Here is a 25,613-nt window from a genome sequence, read left to right on the forward strand (position 1 = left end):
CGTGGGGAATCATGAGTTATTTAGCAAGTCTCCTGTTGGTTGCTTCTGGTCTTTTTCAAAGAAGGCTGCAGAGAGCATCCTTGTCCATATTTATTTGTGCACACCTGGGGCTGTACCTCCAGGGTGAGCTCCCAGAAGTGGAACGGCTGGCTCAGTGCCCATGCATTGTGAGCTCTGAAGATAGAGCCCTGCTTCCCCAGAGGGTCAGCCCCAAAGGGAGGAGACCTTTCCCCAGGCTGCCGTGGTGTAGTGTCAACCTCTCGACTCATCGTGGGTCTGAGAGATGAAAAATGATACAGTGTGGTTTTAATTTGCTTTTCTCTTATGAGTGAAGTATGGCTTCTTTTCTTTTTTTTTTTTTTACATATACATTTTATTTTGGAATACTAATTTTTAATTTACAGAAAAGTTGTGAAGATACTACAGAGTTCCCACACACCCCTCACCCAGTTTCCCCTATTGTTAATGTCTTATACAACCATGGTCCGTCTGTCAAAACTAAGAAACCAGCATTGGTATGATACTCATAACTAAACTGCAGACTCTATTGGGCTTTTGAGCAGAGTTTTCACGTTTGGGTGAGGGTAAGGTAAAAGTGTCAGCTGGGGTAGCGTTGCAGGCGCCAGAGCCCCCAAGCGGTCGTGGGTGCCTGAGTCACCTCATTCGCAGCACAGCACAGCCCTGGCCCAGGCCTCCCAGCTGGAAAGGTGGACTCCATGGAGAAATGATGGTGTTTCTCTTCGTTCCTTTGGGAGAGGAATGCAGTTATTAAATCACTGGATCGGCCCTTTATTGCCCTTCCATCAGCATTTCCGTGGCTTTTGGTATTCCAGAAGAGGGAATAGCATGTGCCAAGGCATAGAGGTATGAAACCTCATCAACTGTAGAAATCTCAGTGACACAGTAGTGCTTCTCTTCTAGTAAAATTAGCACATTACAGATAAGGCTTAAACTAACAACTCCCATCTCTGTCCCTCTTCTCCCTCCCAGAGGCAGCACTGGGATTGGTTTGGTGTGTGTCCTGCCAGAACGTTTTCTGGAAAGCATGAACTTTTCAGGGTGCCGCCAGGGGTGGGGGTGGCTGGAGATGACACTGGGCAGGTATTGGGGACCCTCCCCTTCTTTCCTTGCTCACACTCATGCGGAACGTTAATGTTCATCCGTCCCCGCAGACAGCGCTCTCTACTATCCAGGAGCTTCACAGCACGACCTCACCTGAGCCACAGCAGCTCCAGGGGGCGGGTGGGGACCCTCTGATCATGCTCCTGGACAGACAGAGGAAGCTGAGGCCTGGAGGGTGGAGTAGATTGTCCCAAACCACACAGCTGGTTAGAGGCAGAGTCATATGGGACTCACTTCTGTTGCTTCCTGAGGAAGAAGAGCAGTTGTACCAACAATAGTGATGGCACAGTTTGATCAAGCGCGAGTTCCGGCCACGGTATCTCATCTAACCCTTGCAACGACTCTGTTGGCTATGGACTGTTGTTAGGCTCGCTCCATGGTGAGGGCGTTGCGGGGAGGATGAGGCCGGTAGGCTGACACGGGTGGAGCTGGGATGCTAACCCGTTGTGTCTGCCTCCCGTCCTGTAGGCCTCGCCCCTCTGCTTGCCACCCTTCTCCCATCTGTTCCTTTCTCTTGCCCCACGGCTGCCTGGAGATGTGGTCTAGAGTTTACTGGGCATTTTCACTCTGTCACTCACAGATGGGCGGGACCAGCGCTTCTGTGCCAGTTCCTGCCTTAACCCCCCGCCCCCAGAGCCCTGCTGGGTACCAGGTCTTGCTCCAGGTACAGCAGGGAACAGAGCTGACCAAAATCGCTGCCCTCAGGGAGTTTCCACTCTCCTGGAACAAAGCCGGTTCTGACCTCAAGGCTGGGGGCTTCTCCAGGTCCGAAGTCCACTCTCCCTGTGCTGGGCTCTGAGCATCCGGGCCTCTTGCTGTTTACGGAGACAGTGGCTCGTTCTGGTGTCTGCTCTGACGTCCTGATGTTTCCCCCTCAAGACCTGCCCGCCTCCTCCAGTCACCCAGGGGTGTCGCTGCGGGCTCAGGGCAGGTCCCCGGGCTGCTCCTGAGGATGGTGTGCCGGCGTGATTTACCGCGCCTCACTGCGCCACATGTCTTTAAAATTACAGTGCCCATTTCCTGCTGAAATAATTTCCACCAAGAGTGGCTCCTATTACTGCAAGAGGCATGCAGACGTCATGATTTATTATTATTTATGGTCCCAAGGCCTTGTTTATGCAAGACGGGTTAGGTGCGTGCGATAGAAATGCCATTATGCAAATGACATTGAATGTCCTTACTGCGCCTAAATAATTTTTGTGTTGGACGATTAAACCTCATCTGTTATTGATATGGGCTGCAGTCGGGCTATTACAGAGTCCCAACAGTACTTACTCCCAGTAATGGGAAAATTGAGAGAGAGAGACCAACACAATTGCCTCAGAGTGGGCCGTGAGGGTCCGGAAGGAGTGAACATCTCGGAGGCCCGCGAGGAGGGAGCCGGTGGACTCCTCCGGATAAATAAGGAAGGCAGCGCCTGGCGGTAAATTACGCCTTGGGTTTGAGTGGGTGCCTTGGAGGATTTGCAGCCTTCCAGTAGCGTGATTTAGCTCTTTGATTTAGCCAGGGGACAGCCCCACCCCGAGTTCCTTGGCAGCGGGTGCTGAGGGAGCTGCTGGGGTGGAGGGGAGGGTAGGGGGGAGGATGTAGGGGAGGCTACAGGGGAGGAGGGTGGCCGCCGCTGCGGCTGGGCATCCAGCCTGCTGTGCCAATACCACGGCCGCCTGGACCCGGCCCCTGCGCACAACTGCCTGCCTGGCCACTCTCTCTCTCTTGCACTCTCTCTTTTTTGACACAGCTGTGAAGTCCCATTTTGATCAGTGTTGATAGCTTATGAATTCCAAAATTGACAAAATTTACAGAAAAATGAGGATAATCCATCTTCCTTAGCGGCCTGTCAGGAGTTGGCCATACTTCATAATCTCCAATTACAGATGCTATTTTCTGACATTTACATGCAGATATTAGAAACAAATGAAAATGAGAAACAAAGAGAGAATGGAAATGCAGCTATTTATATGTATAAAAGACAAACAGGTAAATTCGAGACGTTTAGATTGCATTTGGGGTCCCTTTAGGAGGCTGGAAAGAGACAGCCTTGAGCACGTGGGGTTTCAGAATAAAATGGTAAGACATGTGGCCTCACCAGGCCTGCCTATTTGGGTTAAAAATTGGTCAACTCTGCTGGAACAGCTGGGGACACTTGATTTGGGTGGGGGCACATAGGGCATCCCCCAGGATTTTAAGAGGTCTCGGAGGATCACCCAGAGCTCATGCTAAGCCATCAAGTCCACATATATTTCACAAATGAGTGAGTTTAGAACCTTCAACATTTGTTTGAAAAAAAAAAATGTGTGTGTCGGGGAGGCAGGAAACGCCACTGGAGTCAGCTCGCTCTCCAAGGCAGATCTCAAAAAGTTGGCACATTCTGGTGACTGATGCATCAACTGCCCCTGTGTAGGGGATGCAGGAAGGTACCACTGCTTGTCAGGAGGGCTCTGGCCAGGTGTACAGGGTGCTGCACCAATAAACTTTTAAAACAGGATAGAAATGATAAAATTAATGGGCAGAGAAGGAGTTCTGATATAGGGATCATCCGCTTCCTTCTTGAGGCTAATCTGGCTGAGAGAGGAGGGTTTGGGAGGAGGCTTTGTAATGAAAATGTTCTTCCCATAAAATTGAAGGGAGAACAGCCTTGTTGCCCTCGCAGCTGTATGTGGCACTGGCTTCTGGAAAGCCGGGGATATTAATTAGCACTGCTTTGGATTAAACTCTCCCAACCATGTCGGACGGTACGATTTTTTCTCTTTTTGAGCTTGACACGAGTGACAGGGAGAAGTCTGCCTGGGTTTTCCCAGCTTCCTGTTATTACTGAACTTTCCTTTTATTTGGGGATCAGACCTGTTCCTCTCCTGGGAATGACAATGAGATATTTCAGGGGTTTCCTGGGCAGCTGTGCAGGGAGACTGTGTTTTGGAGCAGGCAGAGGACGTGGGAGATGGTCCAGTGGGGAGATGTGAACATCTCTGCCTTTGGCTTGAAAGCTTTTGTTTATTTGTGTGAAGCCTCTTTGTAGCCAGCAGTTTTATATTATATGAGGTTTGATCTGTGGGAGAAAGGTGAGGGAAATAAAACCAGGAGGCTAAATTTAACGTATGTGTGTATGTGAGAGAGAAAAAGGAATTGTTAAAAGTCAGATTCAAACCAAGCCTTAAGAAGTGTGTTTGTTTTTAGGTCCAGTCTCAAGGCCAATGGTTTGCTTGTTTAAGTAAATTATATGATTATTATGCTTTGTTTCCAGGTATAAAGTTAAATATTCATACCTGTTAATATGGAATTAACACATAACTGCAAAATGTAAATGTATTTTCAATAATTGAAAGCAAAGGCTCTTATGTAAAGTTAACCTTCCTAAAAAGGTGTAACAGAAACACCGTTGTTACTGTGCTAGGTTTTACTCTGTTATTTACATTTGCTAAAATTTGGGCTTACACATAATAGCTACAATCTAAGCCGAAAATCTCCTTCCTTTAGTTTCTGCTCTTTCTAAAAGCCAGAATGCTTCCCTCCTAAAGAACACAGCGCTTGAACCCAGCAAACAGTCAGATGCCTGATTCTTCCCTAACAGTGCCAACAGTGTCACACGTTTCTGTTTATTTCTCTGTGGTTTCCCACTAATGTTAAGGGGAATTGCAAGGTTGACAAGAATCTGAGCCCGGCTGTCCTCTGAGTCTGGGGGGTAGAATAGAGGAGAAAGCTACCGACATCTGCAGCTGAACCCATCTGGAAGCATGTCCCCCAGGAGGTCATTCTTGATCCGGGCCCTGAAGGAGTGGGGAGACGAGGACTGGAGGACAGGGAGAGAGAGGGCACTCAGGGTGGAGCATTGGCCTCGTCGCAGGTGTAGGGGCGGGAGCAGGTAGGTGTCTGGAGAGGTCCTCCGGCGGGGGAAGAGGCACTTGGCCTCGCTGTTAGCCTTCCTCTCTGGGCCCCAGCGCCTCATTGCGGTGAGAAACAGAGACTTTGGGATCAGGCGGAACCTAACACCCTCTCAGCAGCCTACTCAGCTCCTCTCCCCTCAGCTGTCTCATCCTGACTGGGATGGGGTTAACGAGGCGCAGAGACGGGGTGTAAGTGGTGCTCAGATCTCGGACTTGGGGTCGCCCTGCTGGGGTCTTTCTTTGGGCCCCTTGTGCCTGTGAAGGGGGGTAATAATACTTGCCCCGTAGGGTTGTTGTAAGGATTAAATAAATTAATGCCTTTTAACGCCTAGAATAGTCGCTGGTGTGTAGTAAGCATCCAGGAAATGTCGTTATTTTGACTGTTACTCTGTGCGTAAGGGGTGAGGTGAGGGCTGGCAGAGGCTTCTGACTTGCAAACCACGGCGTGCGGGTGGGCGTGGGAGGCCCAGCCCCTCAGCCTGCGTGTCCTGGTGCTTCCCTGCTCCGTTTCTGTTTGGCCCTCGCAAACCTTGGTGACAAAGAGGACACTCCCTCCCAAGGCTGCCGCTTGCCTTTGCAGAATATCACCTGTTAGAAAGTTCTTTCTGATGGGGAGCAGAAGGGGCAGAGAGGGGGCCCTTGGCCTGAGGAGTGTGTGTGTGTGTGCGTGTGTGCACATGTGTGTCATCACTCAGCAGCAGCAGGCGGGGGTGGTGATGGGGGGAGGGGCATCTGGGCCTCCCACCCTATTGATCTTGCAGTATGGAGGGAAGCCTTTTCATTTCCTTTTTTTTTTTTTTTTTGGTAAGGAAGATTGGCCCTGAGCTAACATCTGTGCCAGTCATCCTCTGTTTTGTATGTGGGTTGCTGCCACAGCGTGGCTTGATGAGTGGTGTAGGTCTACACCCGGGATCCAAAGCCATGAACCCAGGCTGCTGAAGTGGAGCGTGTGAACTTCACCACTATGCCACCAGACCGGCCACATAAAGAAATTCTCATTTCTTTATGGCCCCAGGATAACCTCTGTCCTTCCATAGGTGGGAAGTCAGTCCAACAGAAAGTGGACTATGCGCATCTTGGGATGTCACCTCCACTCCCATACCAGATGCTTTAGGGTGGGGGCTTTCCTTTGCACACCCCCGTTCAAGCCCCTTCGTGGCCAAGAGGCCTGCAGTCCTTTGAGGGTAATGGGCCTCCCTGCCCTTCTCGCTTCCTAGCCCTGTAGCAGGATGGGACAGCCAGGCCCCACCATGGACCATGGGAAGAAGCCGGTGGAATTTGGCTGCCCCGAGATGAGTCTTTGTTTTGGAACTCTCCCTGCTCTTCTCCACATCAGGATCTAGAGCTGCGCATCACGCAGGCAGGCAATGCGTGAGCAGACCTTGCGGCTCCCCAGACAGGGCCTCCTCCTCCCCTCCACTGCATCTTCTTACCATTCAGGAGGCCTGGGCTACTGGGTCCTGGCCCTCGTCCTCCAGAGGTGGAGCTTTGTGCTCCGAGCCTTGCCATGTCTCCTCGTCTATTTGGGGACGAGAGTGGGCCGCTCTGAGCCTGGGGCTGCCTCCTCTCCCTGCTTTGCTTGCAGATTTCTCAAGGTTCAGGGTGCGCTCCCGATCCCTTTGCTTCCTCCCTCTCTCCCTCGCTCGGCTTCGCTCAGGATAGGTCCTGCCCAGGCTGAGGGTGGGACCCAGCTTCAAATCGGGCGGGGATGCTGCCCATAGGAGCCCCTCATCTCAAAGGGAGAGCAGACACGGTGCAAAGTGACTGGAAGAAAGTAGGGACAAATGGAACCAATGGGACAAGTGTTCTAAATGCAGTGCGTGGAAAATGCCGTGGGAGTCGGAGAAGGAGGCGAGTTATTCCAGCCAAAGAGGCTTGAGGAAAGCATCCAGGAGGAGACGGCATCTGAACCAGGCCTTAGAGGACAAGGGTTTCCACTAGGGTGCGCGTGGGAGAACGGCGCGAGCACAGGCCTCGAGTGGAGTGAGCTGGGTGCCCCGGGTCAGTGTGTGTGGTGTGCTTGGGGCAGAGGGCAGGGTTTTGGAAGTAGGGTGGATCCGAGTTGAAGGTGGGAAAGTAGGCTGGGATCTGGATTGGGGCCTGCGTGGTTCGGATTGACATTACCTGGAGGCAGTGGGGAGCCAGGAGGGTTTATGAGCACAGAGCACTCTGCTTAGGGGTGGGAGAAATTAAAGCTTTAAAAAATCAGACACAAGGTCACTTTCCATTTCCAATGAACTTGTAGTGAGCTCTGCCTTGACTGTGAGAACAGCATGAGTCAGCCAGCTGATGAGGCCCCGAGAAAAGCAGAAGCGAGCTGCTCAGGCCCCAGCCAGAGAGAACCTGTCGGGAAGGAGGAGTGGAGGGCCTGGGGCCCTGCAGTGGATCCACTGGTGCCTGTGGCCCGAGAGGACACTTGTTGGAACTGGAACCCCAGAGGGCACACCCAAGACCAGTGTGGGGAGACCTCAAAGGGCGGATTTCGCACTTTCTCATGGTCAGAGCTGTGTGGCCATGGAGTGGCTGCCTCAGGAAGTAGTGAGCTCCCCGTCACTGGTGGGTTTCAAGCATCAGATAAAAATCAGACTCCGTAACCTCCAAGCTCTTTGGGCCCTGAGATTTGAGGCTCACTAAGATCCTTCAAGTGGCCACGGGGAAAAAAACTGGGCCTCTTGATTAGTCATTGCTGGAAAAGTTTCTCCCAGACAGAAACCACAGTATCTGATTTCAGTCTCTGCCCTGGGGCTTCCCCTGCCATTCCACACCACCTGGGGGTGGTCTGCGGGTGTGCTGGAGGGGGGCCTGGTGGGCCGTGAACAGAATGGGGAGAGATGAGTCAGTTAAACTTTGCAAATCTCTTCTTGGAATCTTCCCTGCGATTCCACTGCACAGCATTTTGACCCAGGCATGGGCACGGTTCTGGAGAGCCAAATGCATAAAGAGCATGTCTCATTCAGGCCTGGGGGACTTTCTGATGAATAAAAGTACCTCGAGATCGCTTGTCATCTCAGTGACCCTGGGAAGCACCTCTGGTGCTGTTGGCAGAGCCAGGCCGTGGTACCTGTCCCAGTTCATTTGGTTCTACAGGCATTTATGTCACATCCATTCAGAGCTGGGCACTGGGCCGGGAGCTGCTGTCACAAAGATGAGGGAGACACAGCCCCATCCTCATGAAGTTCACACTGTAGTTGGAGGATGAGGGCCCTAAACAATTAGATGTATGATGCAGAGTGATAGGTGCAGTGGTAGAGATATGCCCACTTAGATGTTCTAGGATCACAGAGGAGGGGAAATCAGGGAAGGCTTCCTGGAGGAGGGAGGCCATCCAGAATCCTTGGCAGTTCTTCCCCCTAGTTAATGTTAACAGTAGCACTTTGTAGGTTATGGAGTACTTTTGCAAGTAACATTCATAGTCCCTCCATTGAGCAAGCATTTTTTTTTTCTGAGTTTAATTCATCTTCATTAGGTTTAGTGGGGATGGAACGCTAAAACTTTGTTTTTTACTCTTTTTTTTTAATGAACTTTTTCTTTGGGGTAATTGTAGATTCACATGCAGTTGTACGAAATAATACAGAGGGATCCCATATACTCTTATCCAGTTTCCCCCAATGAATAACATCTTGCAAAACTGTAGTGCAGTAGCCCACTGGGCTGTTGACCTTGATGGACCCGAGATACAGAACAGTTCCCTCGCCACAAGGATTCCACCCCTTGCCCTTGCCAGCATTTTTAAAGTGTTTATTTACATATCTGGCCCTGGGGACTCAAAAGATGAGAAGAAAAATGCCTGTCCTCAGAGACTTGACCTTCTCATCACCCCCTTTGTGCCTTCTCACGACCTTGGGAGGTAGGTCACATGGCCCCAGGTTACAGACGAGAAAAGGAGCCGAGAACGTGAGTGCCTGGCCTAGAACATGAGCACGAGCTTGGCCATGTCAGACTTGAACCCTGTCCTCCAGGCCCCGGGGCCAAGTGGGCTTCCTCAGCCACTTCCTCCGCTGACGGCTACAGGCCTCTGGGTTCAGGGGCCTGGGTAGAATGGGCAGCACCTTTACACCCCCAGAGAGGGCAGCCTAAGCCTACCTCGGTCACGTCAGGGAGAAACCCATTCCACACAGCGAGGACCCCGCCCGGCTGGGGCACAGACCCTGGGGAGGCCTCTGGGCCGGAAGGGCCCTGCCTGGTCCATCTCCTTCGTTTGACAGATGGAGTCGTGGAGGCCTCAAGGTGCGGGGTCTGGCCCAGGTCACACGGGGGTCCAAGGCAAAGCCAGGTCTCTAGGTTCCCTGCTAGTCGCTTTCATCCATTGTCATCAGGACAGAACTGTTCCTTCTCACACGCTCTGCAGGTGCGGTTTTTGTGGACCCAGCTTTCAAAATGTGGCACCCTCTTCCTCTGTGCTCGCAGATCCAGACTTCTCTCTCTGGCTGGAGTCGAGTTCTGTCTGTGGCCAGGGCGCTTCTTGGAGGAGGACATCCTACTGTCCCTCCCTAAGTGTCTGAGCTTTACCCTCAGGGATGGTGCTGATGTCTTCTCACATTTAACTCTGCTTCTGGGGTAACGGGCGGCACTGAGCTTGGAGTTGGCACTCGGGCTCCCCACTCTGTGCTTCGTCTCTGTCTGCCCCACCCCTGGATTCCCGAGAACATAATGGACACGCAAAGGCTTCACAAACTGGAGAGTGCCAGGCAGACGGGAGGCTTTGTGTTTCTTGTCTGGACCTGTGGAGTCCCTAAGACGGAGGGAAGACAGCCTGCAAGAGAGCAAACTCCTGGCTGTGCTCGGCCTCTTGGGGCTGTCATGATTCCACAGGCGTTTGTATTTGTCGGGCAACTGATGGGGGTTGGCCAGTGGTGCCATGAGTCAAATACGTGCTGTTTGGGTTTTTTGACTTCAATTATGGAGAAATTCACAAGTAGACGGAATAGTCTAAACCTCTAAGCACCCGTCCCCCAGATTCAGCTGTTATCGACTCACGGCTGGTCTTGTTCCGTTGATGACCCTGCTTCCCCCGTATTCTGCTTTACTTTTTAACAGCTTTATCGAAGTATAATTTTTACACCATGAAGTTCACTCATTTGAAGTATATGAGTCAGAGTTGTGCCACCAGCTCCGCAGTCCAGGTTTAGGACAGTTCTGTCACTCCAGAAAGATCCCTCCTGAGGGTTTGTAGTTAATCCCTCGCCCACCCCGGCTCCAGCCACCCCCGCTCTGCTGTCTGTGGCTGTAGATTTGCCAGTTTTGGACATTCCACTGGTATCTGGCTTCTTTCATTAGCGTGCTTTGGAGTTTCACCCACGTTGTAACATGCATCATAGCTTGTTCCTTTTCACGGTTGGGTAGTATTCCGTTGCAGAGAGATACCACATTCTGTCGACGGCCCTTCCGTTTGAAGCCAACTCCAAACGTCATGTCACTTCGTCTGTAAATATTTTAGAAGGACTCTTTAAAAGACGAGGCTTTAGAAAGCATAACGATGATAGCTTTTTCATACCTAAAAGTTAGCAAATCCTATAATGTCATCAATACTCATCAATGTTGGCATTTCCCATTGTGTCACTGCATGTCATAATTTGTTTTTCAGTTGTAGTTTTTAGTTTGTTGGAATCAGGGTCCACATTGCTATCGATTGCTGTGTCTCTAAGCCTCCCCACCCTATAGGATCCCCCCCATCTCTCTTTTCCTGCCTTCAAATTTATCTGTTGAAGAGGGAATCCATACTTTGTCATGTGGTCATTACAGAGGCAAACAGCGTCAGCAGTGGCAGGGGACTTAGAGGTCAAGAACAAGTCCTCAGACAGACGGGGAAGCAGAGGCCAGCGAAGGGACAGACCTGCCCCCAGGCCCTCGTCCCACCGCGGCTGCCTCAGGCACCCACCCCTCTGCCTCCTCACTCTCAGGGCATAGGGCCAGGCCCTGGGACACGCCTCCCTGACTCCAGCTTGCGTCCTTCTCTGGGTAGGCGTGCAGGTGGGCAGGTGTCTGGTCCTTCAGGATGGGAGTGGATGGCCTGGCTCTGGCCAGCTCCTGAGGGCCACCTGAGGCCCGGTGGAGAGCCTGGAGGAGCCCAGCAGGTGCCCAAGGTGGCCATCTGAGGTAGCAGCCCTGCGGCCTCAGGCCCTGCATGGCCCTCCGTCCTGCTGCCCTCCTTCTCACGCTCTGTTTCTTTTCTCCTCCATGCTGTGGCAGTGGTGCCCCGTGCTGACGAGACAGTACTCGGTGCAGCCCCAGGCAGTCCTTTTCCAGGTAATTTCCTAGGGACCCAAATGACCCCTGGCACACACTTTCCTGGGGCACGCGCCTCCCGGGGGCCCTCCGAGGACTCCCTAACGCTTCGTGTTGCTTGGTCTCCCAGGTGCTCTCCCTCTCCTTAGTTTTCGATCCTCGCAGTCGCCCTGGCAGGCAGACAGGCAGCATGCGGCCAGGCTCATACGCCATTTTATAATGAGGAAAATGAGGCTCAGAGAGCTGGCCTGGCTCGCCTGAGGTCACACGGCTGAGAAAGAGGCAGAGCTGGGGCCAGACCCCGGGTTAGCACTCCTGGGTCCCTGTTCTTTCTATCACGGGGTCAAAGGCTCTCAATGATGCAGATAAAACGAGCTAAGGAAGTCCACTCCCCGCCCTGTACCTCCGTCTTTCCTGGTTGGGAAGGATGAGCCTGAGTGTCCTTCTAGCTCAGACATTTGAGAGTGCGAGGCTTCCCATCGTCTGCAGCCTGGTGTCTGTGAGGAGGCTGTGCACATCTGCTCCAGACCCTGCGGCCCTCAGGCCCTGCGGCAGCAGGCAGAGAAGATTCATTCCGGGTGGTGCACTGGGGCGGGCGGGCGGGAACTGATGCTGGGCTTATTTCTGTTCCTGGGTCAGAGTCAAGGACGGCACCAAGGGCCCTGTGGGGAAGGGCGCAGAAGCCAAAATGACATCCTAAGAAAGAACTCCAAGAGCCCGGAGAAGTAGGAATGTGGAACACAGCCATTGCCGGTGACTGTCAATGGCTGGGGGGTGGGGCTGTGTTCCCAAGTGCATAAGTGAGCAGCACACTTACACACATGGGGCGGTGCGCGTACCCAGGGTCTCTGCATCCCACTGTTTAGCCCTTGTCTTCCCAAGTAACTCTGAGAAGTGGAAGTAGATTGCCACTGTTACCAGGAAAAGAGGCACCAATAATGCCTTCTCTCTCCTCTTCTCTTTCTTTCTCCTGATCTTCCTTCCCATCTTTCTTTTTCTGCCATTCTTCCTACCTCTCCCAGCCTCCACTTTCACAAAGGACTTGAGGTGTCCTGCAAAATAAACAATTACATGTATCTAAGTTAGTTAATTTAAGGCTGTAAAAAGGTTCAGAAATTATGGAGAGGAAAGAGGAAGATCATTGCACCAGGTGCCGGCAATGATGTGGTTGTGGCGATTGAGTACTGAATTTGACTGAGCTTCCTGGCAGCCAAGGCAAAGAGGGATGTGTAGTGGTTTCCAATGTTCCTGTTGTTCAATCAGAGGTGATTAACCATTCATCAGGAGAAAAAACTTTTTCCTGGTAATGAATTATAGGAGGGATTGACGTGGGATTTGAATATTCTAATAAGCATGTCTCCAGAGGTTAAAAAAAAGTTCTTTGTATGGCTGTTTTTTTTAATTGCCTCTCACCAATGTTGAATGCCTGATATTCCATCACAGACCAGTGAAGGCACTTCCCTGGGGCTTTAACTAGTGGTAGACAAGGACGCTATTTTCTGGTCACCTGATCTGATGAGGGGTAGAGGTGGGAGGTTAGCGTACACTTGGGGCTCTTGTTCAGACACTCCCCAGTTAATTTTGATTGTTGAGGCTAATGTCATGCTGCCAGACCATACGTTCACTCACTCAACGAGCACTCAGAGGCTCTAGGGGTGTTCCTTGTTCCGTGCCCTCAAGCCAGCCTAGAGGGAGAGAGACAAAGAGCTGTTATACGCGGTCGGAAGTATGATAGTGGAGGTCTGTGCAGAATGCCACCGAGTGTGGAAGCACGGACCCAGGAGTCGTGATTTTTGTATAGGAGTGTGGGGCCCAGGAATGGCTTCAGTGAGGAGGTGACATCTGAGCTGGGTCTTGTGGACAGTGTAGGAGCTCTCTAAGTGGCTGAATGAGATGGGCCCTGCAGGCAGAGGCAGGACAGTGCCTGGGGTGGCTGAGGAGCAGCGGGTGTAGGGAGGCTGCAGGGAGCCCGGGAGACTGGGGAGAAAGCAGCTGTCTTTACAAATCACAGGCAGCTCAGAGGGACGGACGGTGACGAGGACTTAGGGAGCCATTACACCCCCAAACTAGAAGACAGCGTCGCCCGGCTCGTGCAGGAGAGTGAGAGCTGTGGACTCCACTGAGGAAGGGACACTGGGCTTGGGGCCAGCCCTGCGAGGTGGGGACTGTGCGAGGCACGGATGGCAAGGGCAGCGAGGGCTGGCTTCCGAGTCCCGCTGGTCCCGGGCCCCAGCTCTTTCGGGAAGTTTGCCGTCCCTCCTGGTGGCCGGCGGTGGTGGGTGACTGGATTGTTGGACCTCCCACCCCATGCGTAACACGAGTTGAAGATTTCGTGTCTTGAAAAGATGATCCAAACTCAACTGTTGAAGTGACTGAACAAACTTTGATACTGAGTTTATTGACTAGAACGAGAATCAAATAGCAGACAGGCCCTTCCCTTTGGACATCAAAGAAGTTAAGAGGCAGGAGTCCCTGTTGGTCACCCTCTTGCAATTTTCTCAAGCCTGGGGTGGCTCTGCTTTCTTGGGGGAGATAGAGGCTTTCCCCTGCAGGCACAGCTGCCCGGCCTGGAGTCTGGGAAGGGGGCAGGCCCAGCAGTGGGGTGGGGAGGGCGCAGGGGTGCCGACTCTCAGCTGAGATGCTGCCTGGTCTCTGGGATAGGGGTCACTCATGCATTTGTTCATCCACGTGCTCACTGTGCAGACCCTTCACAGTCGAATCCCAGCCCGTCTACCTCTCCGTCCTTACCTCTTCTCCTTTCACTTCCTCCCACTGGTGGCACGTGCCTTGTTTCTGGACCGCTCCTGTCCTCTTACCGCCGAGCCTTCCCTGAGCTCTTCTCAGCCGCGGGGGCAGGGCTCGCTCAGGCCCAGGTTAAACATAGCCTGCCCCCAGAAACCTTTCCCGACCATTTCCCACCCTTGTCCCTCTTGGGTGGAGCTTCTGGGGCCACGTGTCTCTTCCCTTGGGGTTTGTGGATGACGGTCAGAGAGCATGCGTGGTCTTCACATGCCATCCGCACACAAGAGAGGCTTGGTCAGGCTGCTCGTCCGCTGTGCTCAGGCCTCCCAGGGCACTCGGGACACAGAGAGGCGGGGGCACCGTCCCACCCCCGGGGCCTTGGAACCTCCAGGAGACACCGTCCAGGAAGAGACCGTATCAGAGGCGCTCTCACTCCCATCTTTGCACACGGCCGTGCACTGACAGAGCTGCTTCCCACGAGCTTTACTCCCTAATTCGCTCTTGGCTACTTAGGAGGCTAATGCCTCCACCAAGATCCAGTCTACGGAGGATGGAGTCTGGGCAGCGGCCTTCTCCCAGCAGCTCCCTGCTGCGTGAAGACTGCTGGTCACAACCTGTAGCAAGACATGTATTTTCTTCCCCACCTAGTGCACACATATCCACTCACCTGTGACACAGAGATTCACACAACAGGTCTTGCTCTTTCTATGTGTGAGGCCCTTCAATATTTTCTGTTCTAGTCCGTTCCTGTTTCATTTTGTAAAATGTTGGTACTGGCAAATTGATCTCTTACCTGTTAAAGGGTCAGGACACACTGTGGTATGAAAATCACTAGGGCAAATGGCAAGACTTGAGAGTCAGATGGATGCAGGTTTGAATCCTGGCTCTTGTACTTAGAAGCTGTGTGACCTTAGGCCAGCCACTTCCCCTCCATGATAGAAGTCTCAGAGTCTTCATCTGTAAAATGGGGATAATGCAGAATCTACTTCATGGGGTGGTTGTGAGGATTAAATGGGATAATACAGGTACAGCTCTTGGCACAGAGTAAGTGATGGATAAATGTGAGCTTTTGACATGGTCGTGAAGATTACAGTTCTTATTGCTCTGACCCCACTTGTCAGGGCCAGCAGGGCAAAGGAGGGACTCCTGCCTCCTGGGGAATGGTAGTCAGGGAGGACTTCCTGGAGAAGGAGGCACTGGAGCAGGGAGACCCACTACTGTCCTCACAGTGACCGAGAACCTTGTGTGAGCATCCCAGGGCCTCTCGTTCCCTTTTCCGTGAAGGGCACACTTGTTCCTGAGGATTTTTGGCCAGACCTAGAGCTGACCACATTAGATGCTTTTGCCTTTCACATCTCGGTCTCTAATCCACTGGGAATTGATTTTTGTGTCTGGTGTAAAGTAAAGATCCAATTTCTTTCCCCCTTGTTTCTGAATGGATAACTGGTTCCCTCTGCTCTGTTTATTAGAGTCCATCCTCCTCGCTGATTTGTGCATCACCTCGCTCATATGTCAAGGTTCCATGAATGCCCGGATCAGCTTCTGGACTTGGTCTATTCATCTGTCCCTGTGCCAGGCCCACACTGGCTTAGTTACTGTGACTCCTGATGTTGGGGAGGCGTCCTCGTCTTGTCCTTCTCCCTCAGAAGCACGTGGGCTGCTTCGGGCCTGTGCTCCTCTCTGCGTGTCTCAGCGTCAGCCTCTGCTGGAGACGACTGCAGAGCCCCGGGAGCTCCCGACAAGCTGTCCTCAGTGAGGATCCGTCTCAGGGGCCTGGGCCTGCCGTGCCGCCCGGACTCACTGCTGCTGTCCACCCCACTGGCATCTGAGCTGCCCAGGAAGTTCTGTCTAATTCACATGCAGAGAAAAGCATCAGGGATGTGCCTGAGCCTGGGTCCCTGCCACCTACCACTTGCCCAGTGGCTCCTCCAGTGTCCCTCCCAGTGGCTTGGTCCTCGTCACCCTACCCAGGGGTTCTGCAACTCCTTTGAGTCTTCTGCCCTGTCTGCCAAGGATGTACCCCTGGACAGATAGTGACGTGTCCTCTACTGGCAAAGCCAGGGGCTGGAGGGAACTCCCCACACCAGCGCTTGGCATGACAGCCAGATTCTTTGGCTTAGGGGTTTGCATATATTTTCTTTACCCGAAAATAGGCCTGGAGGTTGGGTGGGAGGTAGAGGCCTGTCCGTCAGGGTTATATTTTAGTTGTTCTTGAATGGGAAGACCCAGGCGGGCATCTTGGCAGCCTTCTCTGGAGACCATGCTGACAGTGGCTGTGACGCCAAGGGAGTGACTCATCGCCAGCTCTGATGTCATGAAATGGCTAAAGAAAGGAGCGTGACTTAGGGCCCGAGGCACAGGTTGACGTGGACTTGGTAAATCAGATGTGTGCACCCACAGTTTTCAGCATACGGGTGTTCACATGCTTCCAGAATTCAAAACTCTTCCACACTGTGGCTCCTTTGGTTTGGTGTCTTGGATTTTGGGTGAGAGTTGATGGTGAACCGTCCCCTGTTGGCCATGGGCAAAGACCTCCTTCCCTTGGGCCTCAGCTGACTCACCTGTGAAGTGAGGGTTTGGATAGGATGATGACCCAAATTCCCTCTAACCCTTGTTTCTGCGATTCTACGTCTGTGGTTTAAGAACACAGAAATCAGAAACCTATCTTTCCATGCTCTAGGCTGCCAGACTTATTTCCGCCTTGCTTTTGGTTACTGATGTCCCCTCCTGCACTGAGAGGATGGTTGTGTCTGCTGGCTGGGGCTGGCGAGAGGAACCTGCAGGCCACTAAGAGAGCAAGGTTGAATTCTTGTGAAGCTGCACTGAATCCTGTCCACCTCTTCACCTGGGGAGACTTGTCGATTCTGGACACCTGCCTTGTTCTGTCACACTGAGTCTGCCCCCTCTACCCTGGGGGATTCACGAGCCCCCTGTGGGCCTCGGAGCTGGCATGGGCTGGCCCAGCTGGGGGGCTGAGCCCAGAATGTGCGGTGGCCTTTGGCTGGGGTGCATTGCAGTCTCGATGCTGAGACGTCTCCGTTTTGTTTCCTCTTTCAGACCACTGAGTATTCAGCCATGGCCTCGCTGGCTGGAGGGCTGGATGACATGAAGGCCAACCTGACCAGCCCCACCCCCGCCGACATCGGGAGCAGTGTGCCAGGGCCGCAGTCCTACCCCATTGTGACAGGTGAGGTCATTGCACCTGGGGCGCGGGGGATGAGTGGCGGAGAGAGAGAAAGAGAGGGAGAGAGAGAGAATGCGCGCCTGGTGGGAAGAATGGCTTCTTGCTACTTTGGGACCTGACTGGCCCTTCTTGTTTAATGAGGTTGTGAGGTCCTGGGACAGGTCAGGCAGGAGACCGCTGGGGCCAGGACTTGTGGCTGCGGTGAGACGTGGCTGTTTATTGCTCTGATAAAGCCGGAGGAGAACAAATGCCAAATGGACTGTGGCTGGGAGGGGTGGCAGGAGGCCTCACGGCAGGGGGCGAGGGTGATGTCGGCGCCCCCGGTGAGTGGTGCTGAGTGTTCAAAGGTCTGAGAGTCATCTCTCTCGTGAGAAAGGCAGCCCTGGTTGGCGCTGGCCTCGAGGACGAGTGGGACTCCTGGCAGATTGTTGCTGGCGTCTCAGATTTCCAGGCAGAGGCTGAGTCAAGAAGGGCAGGAGGTCCAGGCTGGAAGGTGCTTGGTGTATGCAAAGCCACTGCCTTTCAGGAAGGCCCAGGGCCAGCCTTTTAGCTCAGTGTAAAGATGAAGGTTTGGGCCTTGGAGGCACACTGCTGGGTTTGACCTTGCCATTGACTAGCTGTGAGATCTTGGGTAGATTATATGGGAATTCTGGGCTGTGGTTTTTCCATCTGTGAAATGGGGATCGAGGCAGAACCTGCCCAACAGGGGAGTTGTGAGGACTGGTGTGTCAGTACATGTAAGGCGCTTGGGCTCTTGTCTGGCGCACAGCAGGTCCCAATACACGTCACCATTATTGTTCCTCTTGGAGCCGTCTCATGGTGGCTGGTCGCCATTGGGCTTGATGCTGCAGAAGGGGCTGGACTGGGAGGGCCGGGACAGGCCGACACCCCTCCCTGCTCCAGCAGCCCTGAGGTAATAGAGGGACAGACTCTGGGAGGTTGTCCAACCTGGCAGGCAGGAGGCAGTCTCAGACACGTACAGACAGACAGTGGGGGGTTGGGAGCGGCCCTTGGCCACAGCCTTGGGGTCCAGCCTGAGGGAGCAGGATGTCCCTGCAGGCTGGGAGGCAGGACACAGTAAGCAGTGACAGAGACAAGGGGTCTTAGAAATGCAGGTAGGCTGTGGCCGCATCCAGGAAGCTGGGAGCTGGACTCAGGTTAGAATTTTAGGAGAGGGGCCGCAGGAGACAAGGTCTTAGCCCAGCGTCACGTAGGCCCCAAGGCAGGGAGGGCCAACTCTGAGACCTGGGCTGACAGGTGGGCACGGGGGCTCATGGGGCTCAGGCAGAAGCAGCCAGGGCCACTTTGCAGATCTGGGCACCACTTAGGGGTGAGTCAAGTGGCAAGAGTGACTTGGTCCCCTGTCTACCTGAGATGGGGGACGAGCCCAGAGGGCAGCTGAGCCGGCGGTGGGGAGGCGTCAGCAATGGGGCAGGGATGGGAGGCAGGGAACCTCAGTCAGAGCGAGCCTTTACACAGGAGTCCCGTGTGGTCCTCTTCCCTGGGGTTACAAGGGTCCATGACAAGACCTCTCAGGGCACCCTCATGTTATAGATGCAGAAACCTCGTCTCAGGGAGGAGAGGGACTTGCCCCATGTAAGGGGTAGGGGGAGAGTTGGAGCCAGCCCTCAGGCCCTGGATCCTGGTCCTTATTCTTTTCAAGGAATTACAAATAGTTAGGGGTGGGGGAGAGGGTGGGAGGCGGAGTGGTAAGAAGCCTGGACTAGCTAATAATAATAGTACCTGTCGCTCTGTCGAGTAGTCATTGAGTACCAGGCACTCTGCTAGCAGAGGAACTCTGGGAGGTGGGTGCTATTATTGTTACATCCATTTCACAAACAAACTGAGGCTTGGAGCAATTAACTAGCTTGCCTGCGGTCACGGCTGGAGAGCAGTGGAGTTAACACTGACACCAGGGCCTGTACAGTCGGCTACTCTGCCACAGGGTCATCTGGGGCTGATCCCCGCGCTGCTGTCACTTCCTCGCTCTCTGACTTTGCACGCATCTCTGAGCCTTGGTTTCTCCATCTGTAAAATGGTCCTGGTCTCTCAGGGCCCTTGTGAGGATCAGATGAGATCCTGAGGGGACTGCTCTGCAGGGGGAGGGTCTGCTCTCGGGACCTGCGCTCAGGGGAAGCTCGGGTTTAGGCAAATCACAAGAAGACATTGTATTCTAGCATTTGTGCACCAGCAGATTTAGATGGAAAAGAAGCCAGTCAACGTTGAGGCTTTGGTCGCACCTCTGGGGCTCTTGTCTGCTGGAGTGGTAAACTGTGGTCTGCTGGCCAGGATTATGCTTAATTTTGAAATATTAAAAGTATTCTATTATGAATATATAAATATTGTAAATATATAATATTTATATAATTTACATAATATTTATGTAATATAATATTAGAGTACTATAAATATAATCATTAGCTCTGTTGTAAGTAAATGATATCTAGCTAGAAAACATAATAGGAGAAAACATTAACAATAGCGCCAAAAAAAGAAAAGATAGAATGCTGAGGAATTGACTTAACTATAAAACTCCGGTGAGGGACGGAGAAGAATAAATGGAGATATACGGCTTGTTCTTGGATAGAAAGACTCAATATCATAAAGATGTCAATTCCCCCTAAGTAGTCTATTAATTCAAAGCAAGTCCAATCAAAATATCAACAGATATTTTTTTTTGGAATTTGTCAAAATGGTAGTAAATGCTCGATAAATGAACACTCAAAGATAGAAAAATTCTGAAATAGACAAATGAGTAAAACATATTTAAAAACATGATGATAGAGCTACAACAATTAAAACTATTTGTTACTGATACTGAAGTAAACAGGCAAATGATTTCTCTTTTCTCTGTTGTTTTGAAACAGAGAATGTAAATATAAATATTTGCATTTATAAATACCCACATATTTTTGGATCTATTTCTGGACTCTCTATGCTGTTCCTTCAAATACTGTAAAAAATAAAATCATAATAAAACTAGGAAAAAAAACCAGAAATTTTTTATAATCTTAGAGTGGGGAAGACCTTTTAAAATCTGTTCCAAACACAAAAGACAAAAAATTTATATATAAATGACTATTAAAAATGTAAATCTTTTGTATGTATGTAGAAATATCCAAAAGACAAAGGACAAAGTTAGAAAAAAAAAGTGGAACACAAATGACAAAAAGCCAATTTCCTTAATATATAAAGAGCTTTTAGAAATGAATAAGAAAAAAAATCAGTAGAAAAACAGGCAAAGGGTATGAATAGATAATCCACTGGAAAAAATGCAGATGTCCAGCAGCATGTAAAAAGATATGCACTTGACTCATAATGTTAAAGCTGCAAATTAAAACAATCATGAGACATTTAAAAAAAACCCACTAGCTTATCAAAGATTGAACTGTTTCTTGAGGTCCAGTGTTGGAGAGAGTATGAGAAACAGATATTTTCATATATTATCATAGGTGTATAAATCACTGCAGTCTTTTTTGGAGGGAAATTTGTCAATATCTATTAAAATTTTAAATGCACATCCCTACCCACTAACCCAGAACTTTTACATGCCTTTTAGGACTTTATCTCACAGATACATTCACATAGATGCACAGTGATACCTATATCTGTATCATAATTACAGAATTATTTATAATGGTAAACAAATGGAAATAACACAGTGTTTATCCATGGGAGCTGGTTAAATAAATTATGGCTCTTTCACACAATAAAATATTATGCAACCATTAAAAAGAATTCCGTAGAGCTATCTGTGCTGACATGAATAAATGTTCAAGATGTACTCTTAAGGAAATAAGGAAAATAATGTGTTAAGTATGATCCCATTAGTGTGAAAAAACATAAAGGACACAGACACAGAGGCACAGACACACCCAGGCAGGTCAGAGGCTTGTATGTGAGGATTGGAGATCCCCGGCCCCTTCCCCTGCTTTCTGGGGCCTTGTGGGATATGCTAGAACTGGGAGTTTCTGCCCACTCCCACCCGCATCCCCTGGGGATAGCAAATATTTACAGTGCCCCTTACACTCCTGAAATTAAGTTCGTAAAGAATATAGCCTATCTTCACATCTAATTTCAAATAAAATCAGAATAATGCCCTCGCTGTGAGATAAAGGAGAAACGAAAGTGAAATTGTTTATAAGTAAATACTATGTACTTCGATGAGTAAATACTCTGGTGTCTATACCTCGAGACATAATGAAGTAGTCCGGGGCCTGCGCCACGCACAGAGTCACCGAGAGTGCAGCAGCCCTGAGCACAGGCTCGTACGGGAGTGTGGACATGGGGATGCAGACTGTGTGGCGAGGAGCTCTTGGCAAAGTCCCAAGTCAAACAAACTAGGAGCTTTACACAGTAGTTGCATTCCTAGGAAATTCAGTGTCTCTTATTAAGACCATGGAAATTGCCAGTTCACATTTATATGTAAATGAAGTTCAGTTCTAGAGCCAAATAATTATAAACAGATTTTTCACCTACACGAATGTTTGGCAGGACATGACAATATGCAGGATGAAGGAAAATTCTTCATTGTGTGGGGCTGTTCCACTGCAAGCCAATCATGCCCCTCAATCATACAAAAGCCCCCACAGATTTTCAAAACACCCTCTAGGGGGCAGTTGCCAACCCCACTGAGAACTGTTAGAACACCTTGAAGGAATGCCCCCCGGAGTGTTAGGGTGGGCCTCCACATCCTCACAAGGTATTAACTTATTTCCACCTGTGCTAGTGCACCTGCTGACAGTTCTGAACTCTTCAGGGGCGAGCTCGAGTCTTCCAGCCCCACCCCCTCCAGCTCCCTCCCCACACAGCCCAGAGGAGTAGGTGCTCAGACGGACTGTGAGTCCAGCCCAGGGCTCCAGCCAGGCTGTGCTGGCCTGGGGTCTGGGGAGGGGCAGGTGGGCTCTGTACTGCTCCATCCCGGCCCTCACACTCCAGGCTGCCCAGCGAAGATCTCATTAGAGAACAAGTCGATTTCTCGCCATCGTTTATACGCCACGTTGCATATTAAGTTCAACCCCTGCTCTACCAGCCGGCGCCCCAGTTCAGAAACTGCTTACCACTTGCAAACCAGTGACATGGCCGGCCTGTTCCTGCATCGTCAGCAGTTTGGGCCCGTCCTGATTGGGACTAATTATCTGCAGGTGTGTCCTTGGGCCACAGGCCTGCCGGCGGGGCAGCCACTGTGCCTACCTGCCAGGGAGGACAGCAGGGGGTGTTGCCAGGCTCCCTGCCTCTGCTTACCTCCCTCCTGGTGATGGGCCCGGCTGTCCTGCCCTCAACTGTGCCCACCTGACCTTTGCCTGGGAGAGCAAAGGAGCGGGGCCAGCCTGTGTCCTTGCTGGCCCCTTCTCCTGAGGACTGTCTCTTTGCATCAGCAGGGCGGAATGGAGGGAGGAGACCGAGGGAGGCTTCTTCTGGTCAAATAAGTTTGGGAAACACTGGCCTGATGGGTGACCAGGTCCTAGGTCACCTGAGGCTCCTCCTGGGCACTGTCCCCTCTAAGTAACAGAGACCATACAGGGGGCAGCGGATGAGCACCCACAAAGACAGACAGAATGGCTGCCAAGTGCCCCAGACCACTAGCTCTGATGTGCTATATCCCCCAGGTTCGATGTTTGAGGCCTTAGTAACCCTAAAACTGGCAGCCGAAGAAAGTCCACCCTTTTCTGCCTGTCTCATCTCAGCAATAGCTGAGGGCTGGAGGAAAGAGCACTAGACCAGGAGTCAGAAGAATGGGTTTAAGCCTGGACTTTGCCACCTAACTTGTCCTGTCCTTCAGCAAGTAGGTTGTCCTCTCTCAGCCTATATTTTCCCATCTATGAAATGCAGATGGCAATTTGTGCCCCGCCGGCCTCCTTTGACTGTTGCAAGGATATAATGAGACAGTTGGGGGAGAGAGTTTGAGAGCCACCAAGGGGCCATCTCAGTGTGTGTGGGTGGTTGTAGGAAAGGAGACTTGGAGGTTCTGGGGTCCAGTGTTGGCTCCTCCCAGCCTTCTTCAGGGCAGGCATCATGACTGCAGATGGGCAGGGTGGACAGTCATGGAGTCCACCTGCTCACTTCAGAGCTGAGGACACCCAGGGCAAGAGAGGGGTGGTGACCTGCTCAAGACCACATCCAGTGAGTTAGACCTGGAACAGGGGCTCACTCAGGGCCCTGGCCTCCACGCCTGCTGCCATTATGTGGTGGGATGGACTAAAAAAATCCAAGTTTAAATTTCCAGAAGGCATTTCTTCTGGTGTGTAATTGAGAATGTCAGCAGGAAAGTCAGACTGCCTGGGCTTGAAGGCCAACTTACCCTACTCTAGCTGGTGACCTTGGGCAACTTACTGTAACTGAGCAAAAAGGGGCTCGTTCTGCTCACTGCAGTCTGGTGCCAATCAATTGCAAATGAGTCGGTGGTTGAGAAAGGAAAGTTTGTACGATTGGCTAGCATAATTGGAAGATGGCAGACTAGTGTCCTAAAGAACCATCTTAAAATTATACAGAATCTTGAGGCAGTTATACAGGGGAAATGGGCAGGGAAGGAGGGGGTTTAGGGATGTTGACAGTCTGGTGTGACAAACTTCAAGGTGCCTCATTATCTCTTTCTTCTGTCATTTGTGATGGGTACCAATGTAGAGTTTTTCTTTCTGGAGGTCCTCATGTTCCTCGGGAACTCAGAGAACAAAGTTATCATCTTATCACAGCTGGGAAATATATGTAAGCAAGAGTCATAGAACTAGCAGATCACGTATTTTGCAAAAGGGAAAGGTGCTTAATCATCTAGGCTACATGCAGGCCAGAAGGCATTCATAGAGACTAGTGAGTCAGGGTGATAGTTACAATATTGCTTCTTTCCCTAAGATGGCTTTCCTCATGCTAACTTAAGATCTAGCTGTTACAATTTCCCCACTGTCAGTTGTAACTTCATAATCATATGAATGTACTTGGGAATAAGGCCGTTGACACCTTCTGGCTACTTCCTGCTGATGAGGGGTGCCACAAGGGGGAAAGCATATGGAAGCTTAAAACTGACAGTGTGGATCTAAGCCAGGCTTTTAAATTGTCTCACTCTTTCTTGGAACTGAGGGTTAGTTCTGACCTTCATTAAGGCTATTCGGTCTTCTGATTGTTTTGACGGGGACCAACAATATTGTCGGAGACCCAGCAACAACAGTTTCTACATTTCCAACAAAGGAAGAAAAGGAAAACCGTGGCACATACTAGGACAATGGTTCCAGTGGGGGTAGATAGTGAAGTTGAGAGAGAAGAAAAAAAGAAGATCATGCCACCTACGGATCCTGTACATGTATGTTCATATTTGTTGACCAACTGGACAATTCTCTTTCCTCTGTTGTCTACTGTGATCTGTACTTTATGATATACTTGACTAGTTTGGTTTAGGGTCTGCATTAATTCTTCATTGAGGAAAGCTAATTCCTCTTCTAGCCAAGCAGTTTCTAGGACCTGTACTGCAGAGTCGGGTCTAAGTTCTAGTTCCCATGCCAAATAGGATTTTACATCAGTGTTGTCCAATTTTAGTTTGCAGGGCTTCAGGAAAAAGGGTGGTTTTAGTTTTTAATGATTCCAAATGAAAAGGACAGGAAAAATTGAAAACGTTAATTTGGAGATCTGCACCAGATATTTGAGGAAACTAGAAGACAATTAACAGAACCAGAATCCAGTATCCACAATGTGCATTATAGTCTCTATTGAAACATAATTTTTCTCTCTAAAATCACCCTAATTTTCACCACAGATAACTAAATTAAGACTCAGTAGTTTGCAAAATAAGTCTAGTTTCAATAAACTTGGCCCAATTATTTACATAAGTACAGCAAGAATAGCAATTGATCATATAGGCTCTTTTAAATCTGCTTTGCTGGAACTTTTTATAAGGACTCTCAGATTGAACTTTGAAGGCTCTGGAGGCCAGGAAAGCCAAGCCAAGGACTTGTCATCAGACTCTGCCTGCAATACCTACAGATTTGGGTTAATTCCTCCCTTCTCGAGGTCCCCAAAATATCCTGGGGTTCTCTGCACCTGCCAGAGGAGTGACCTTCCTTCCTCACCTGGAAAGATTGCTGGGAACCCTGTAAGCAAGGTACCAGGCCAATATTTCCAAATGGCTTTATTTCATAAAGTCCAGTCTTTGTTTCTTAAAGCTGTATGGTCATATCTGAGTTTATGTATGTTTCTCTCAAATATGGCTTTCCAGTCAAAGCCTTGGTAATATAACCAGTGTTTCCAATTGTGTCTTGTTATGAGGAGAACAGATTCTTATTGAACTTATGCAAATAACTATATTGCCATGAATATAAGAATACTCACTCATCAAATGTTTTTGAATTCTGGAGGGATCAGATAGGGAGAAAAAGATAAATGCTTCAATTCTGTTTACAAATTGTTATAAGTCATAGTTCTTTACAAGAAAAGAGAAAAATTTTTCCTTAAACCTGGAAAAACAAAATGTA

At 50.6% G+C, this 25,613-nt stretch overlaps 1 protein-coding gene across 1 annotated transcript in view; it reads left to right on the forward strand.

Annotated features, from left to right (window-relative positions):
- PAX5 (paired box 5) overlaps positions 1-25,613 on the forward strand; it is a 196,443-nt gene that overhangs the window by 86,478 nt on the left and 84,352 nt on the right. Inside the window, exon 7 of the mRNA XM_058523580.1 lies at positions 17,028-17,157. Within this exon, the coding sequence (XP_058379563.1) occupies positions 17,028-17,157 (130 nt within the window). The remainder of the gene's footprint in view (positions 1-17,027; positions 17,158-25,613) is intronic.

Source organism: Diceros bicornis, chromosome 28 (assembly GCF_020826845.1).
Source record: "Diceros bicornis minor isolate mBicDic1 chromosome 28, mDicBic1.mat.cur, whole genome shotgun sequence".
Lineage (NCBI taxonomy): Eukaryota > Metazoa > Chordata > Mammalia > Perissodactyla > Rhinocerotidae > Diceros > Diceros bicornis.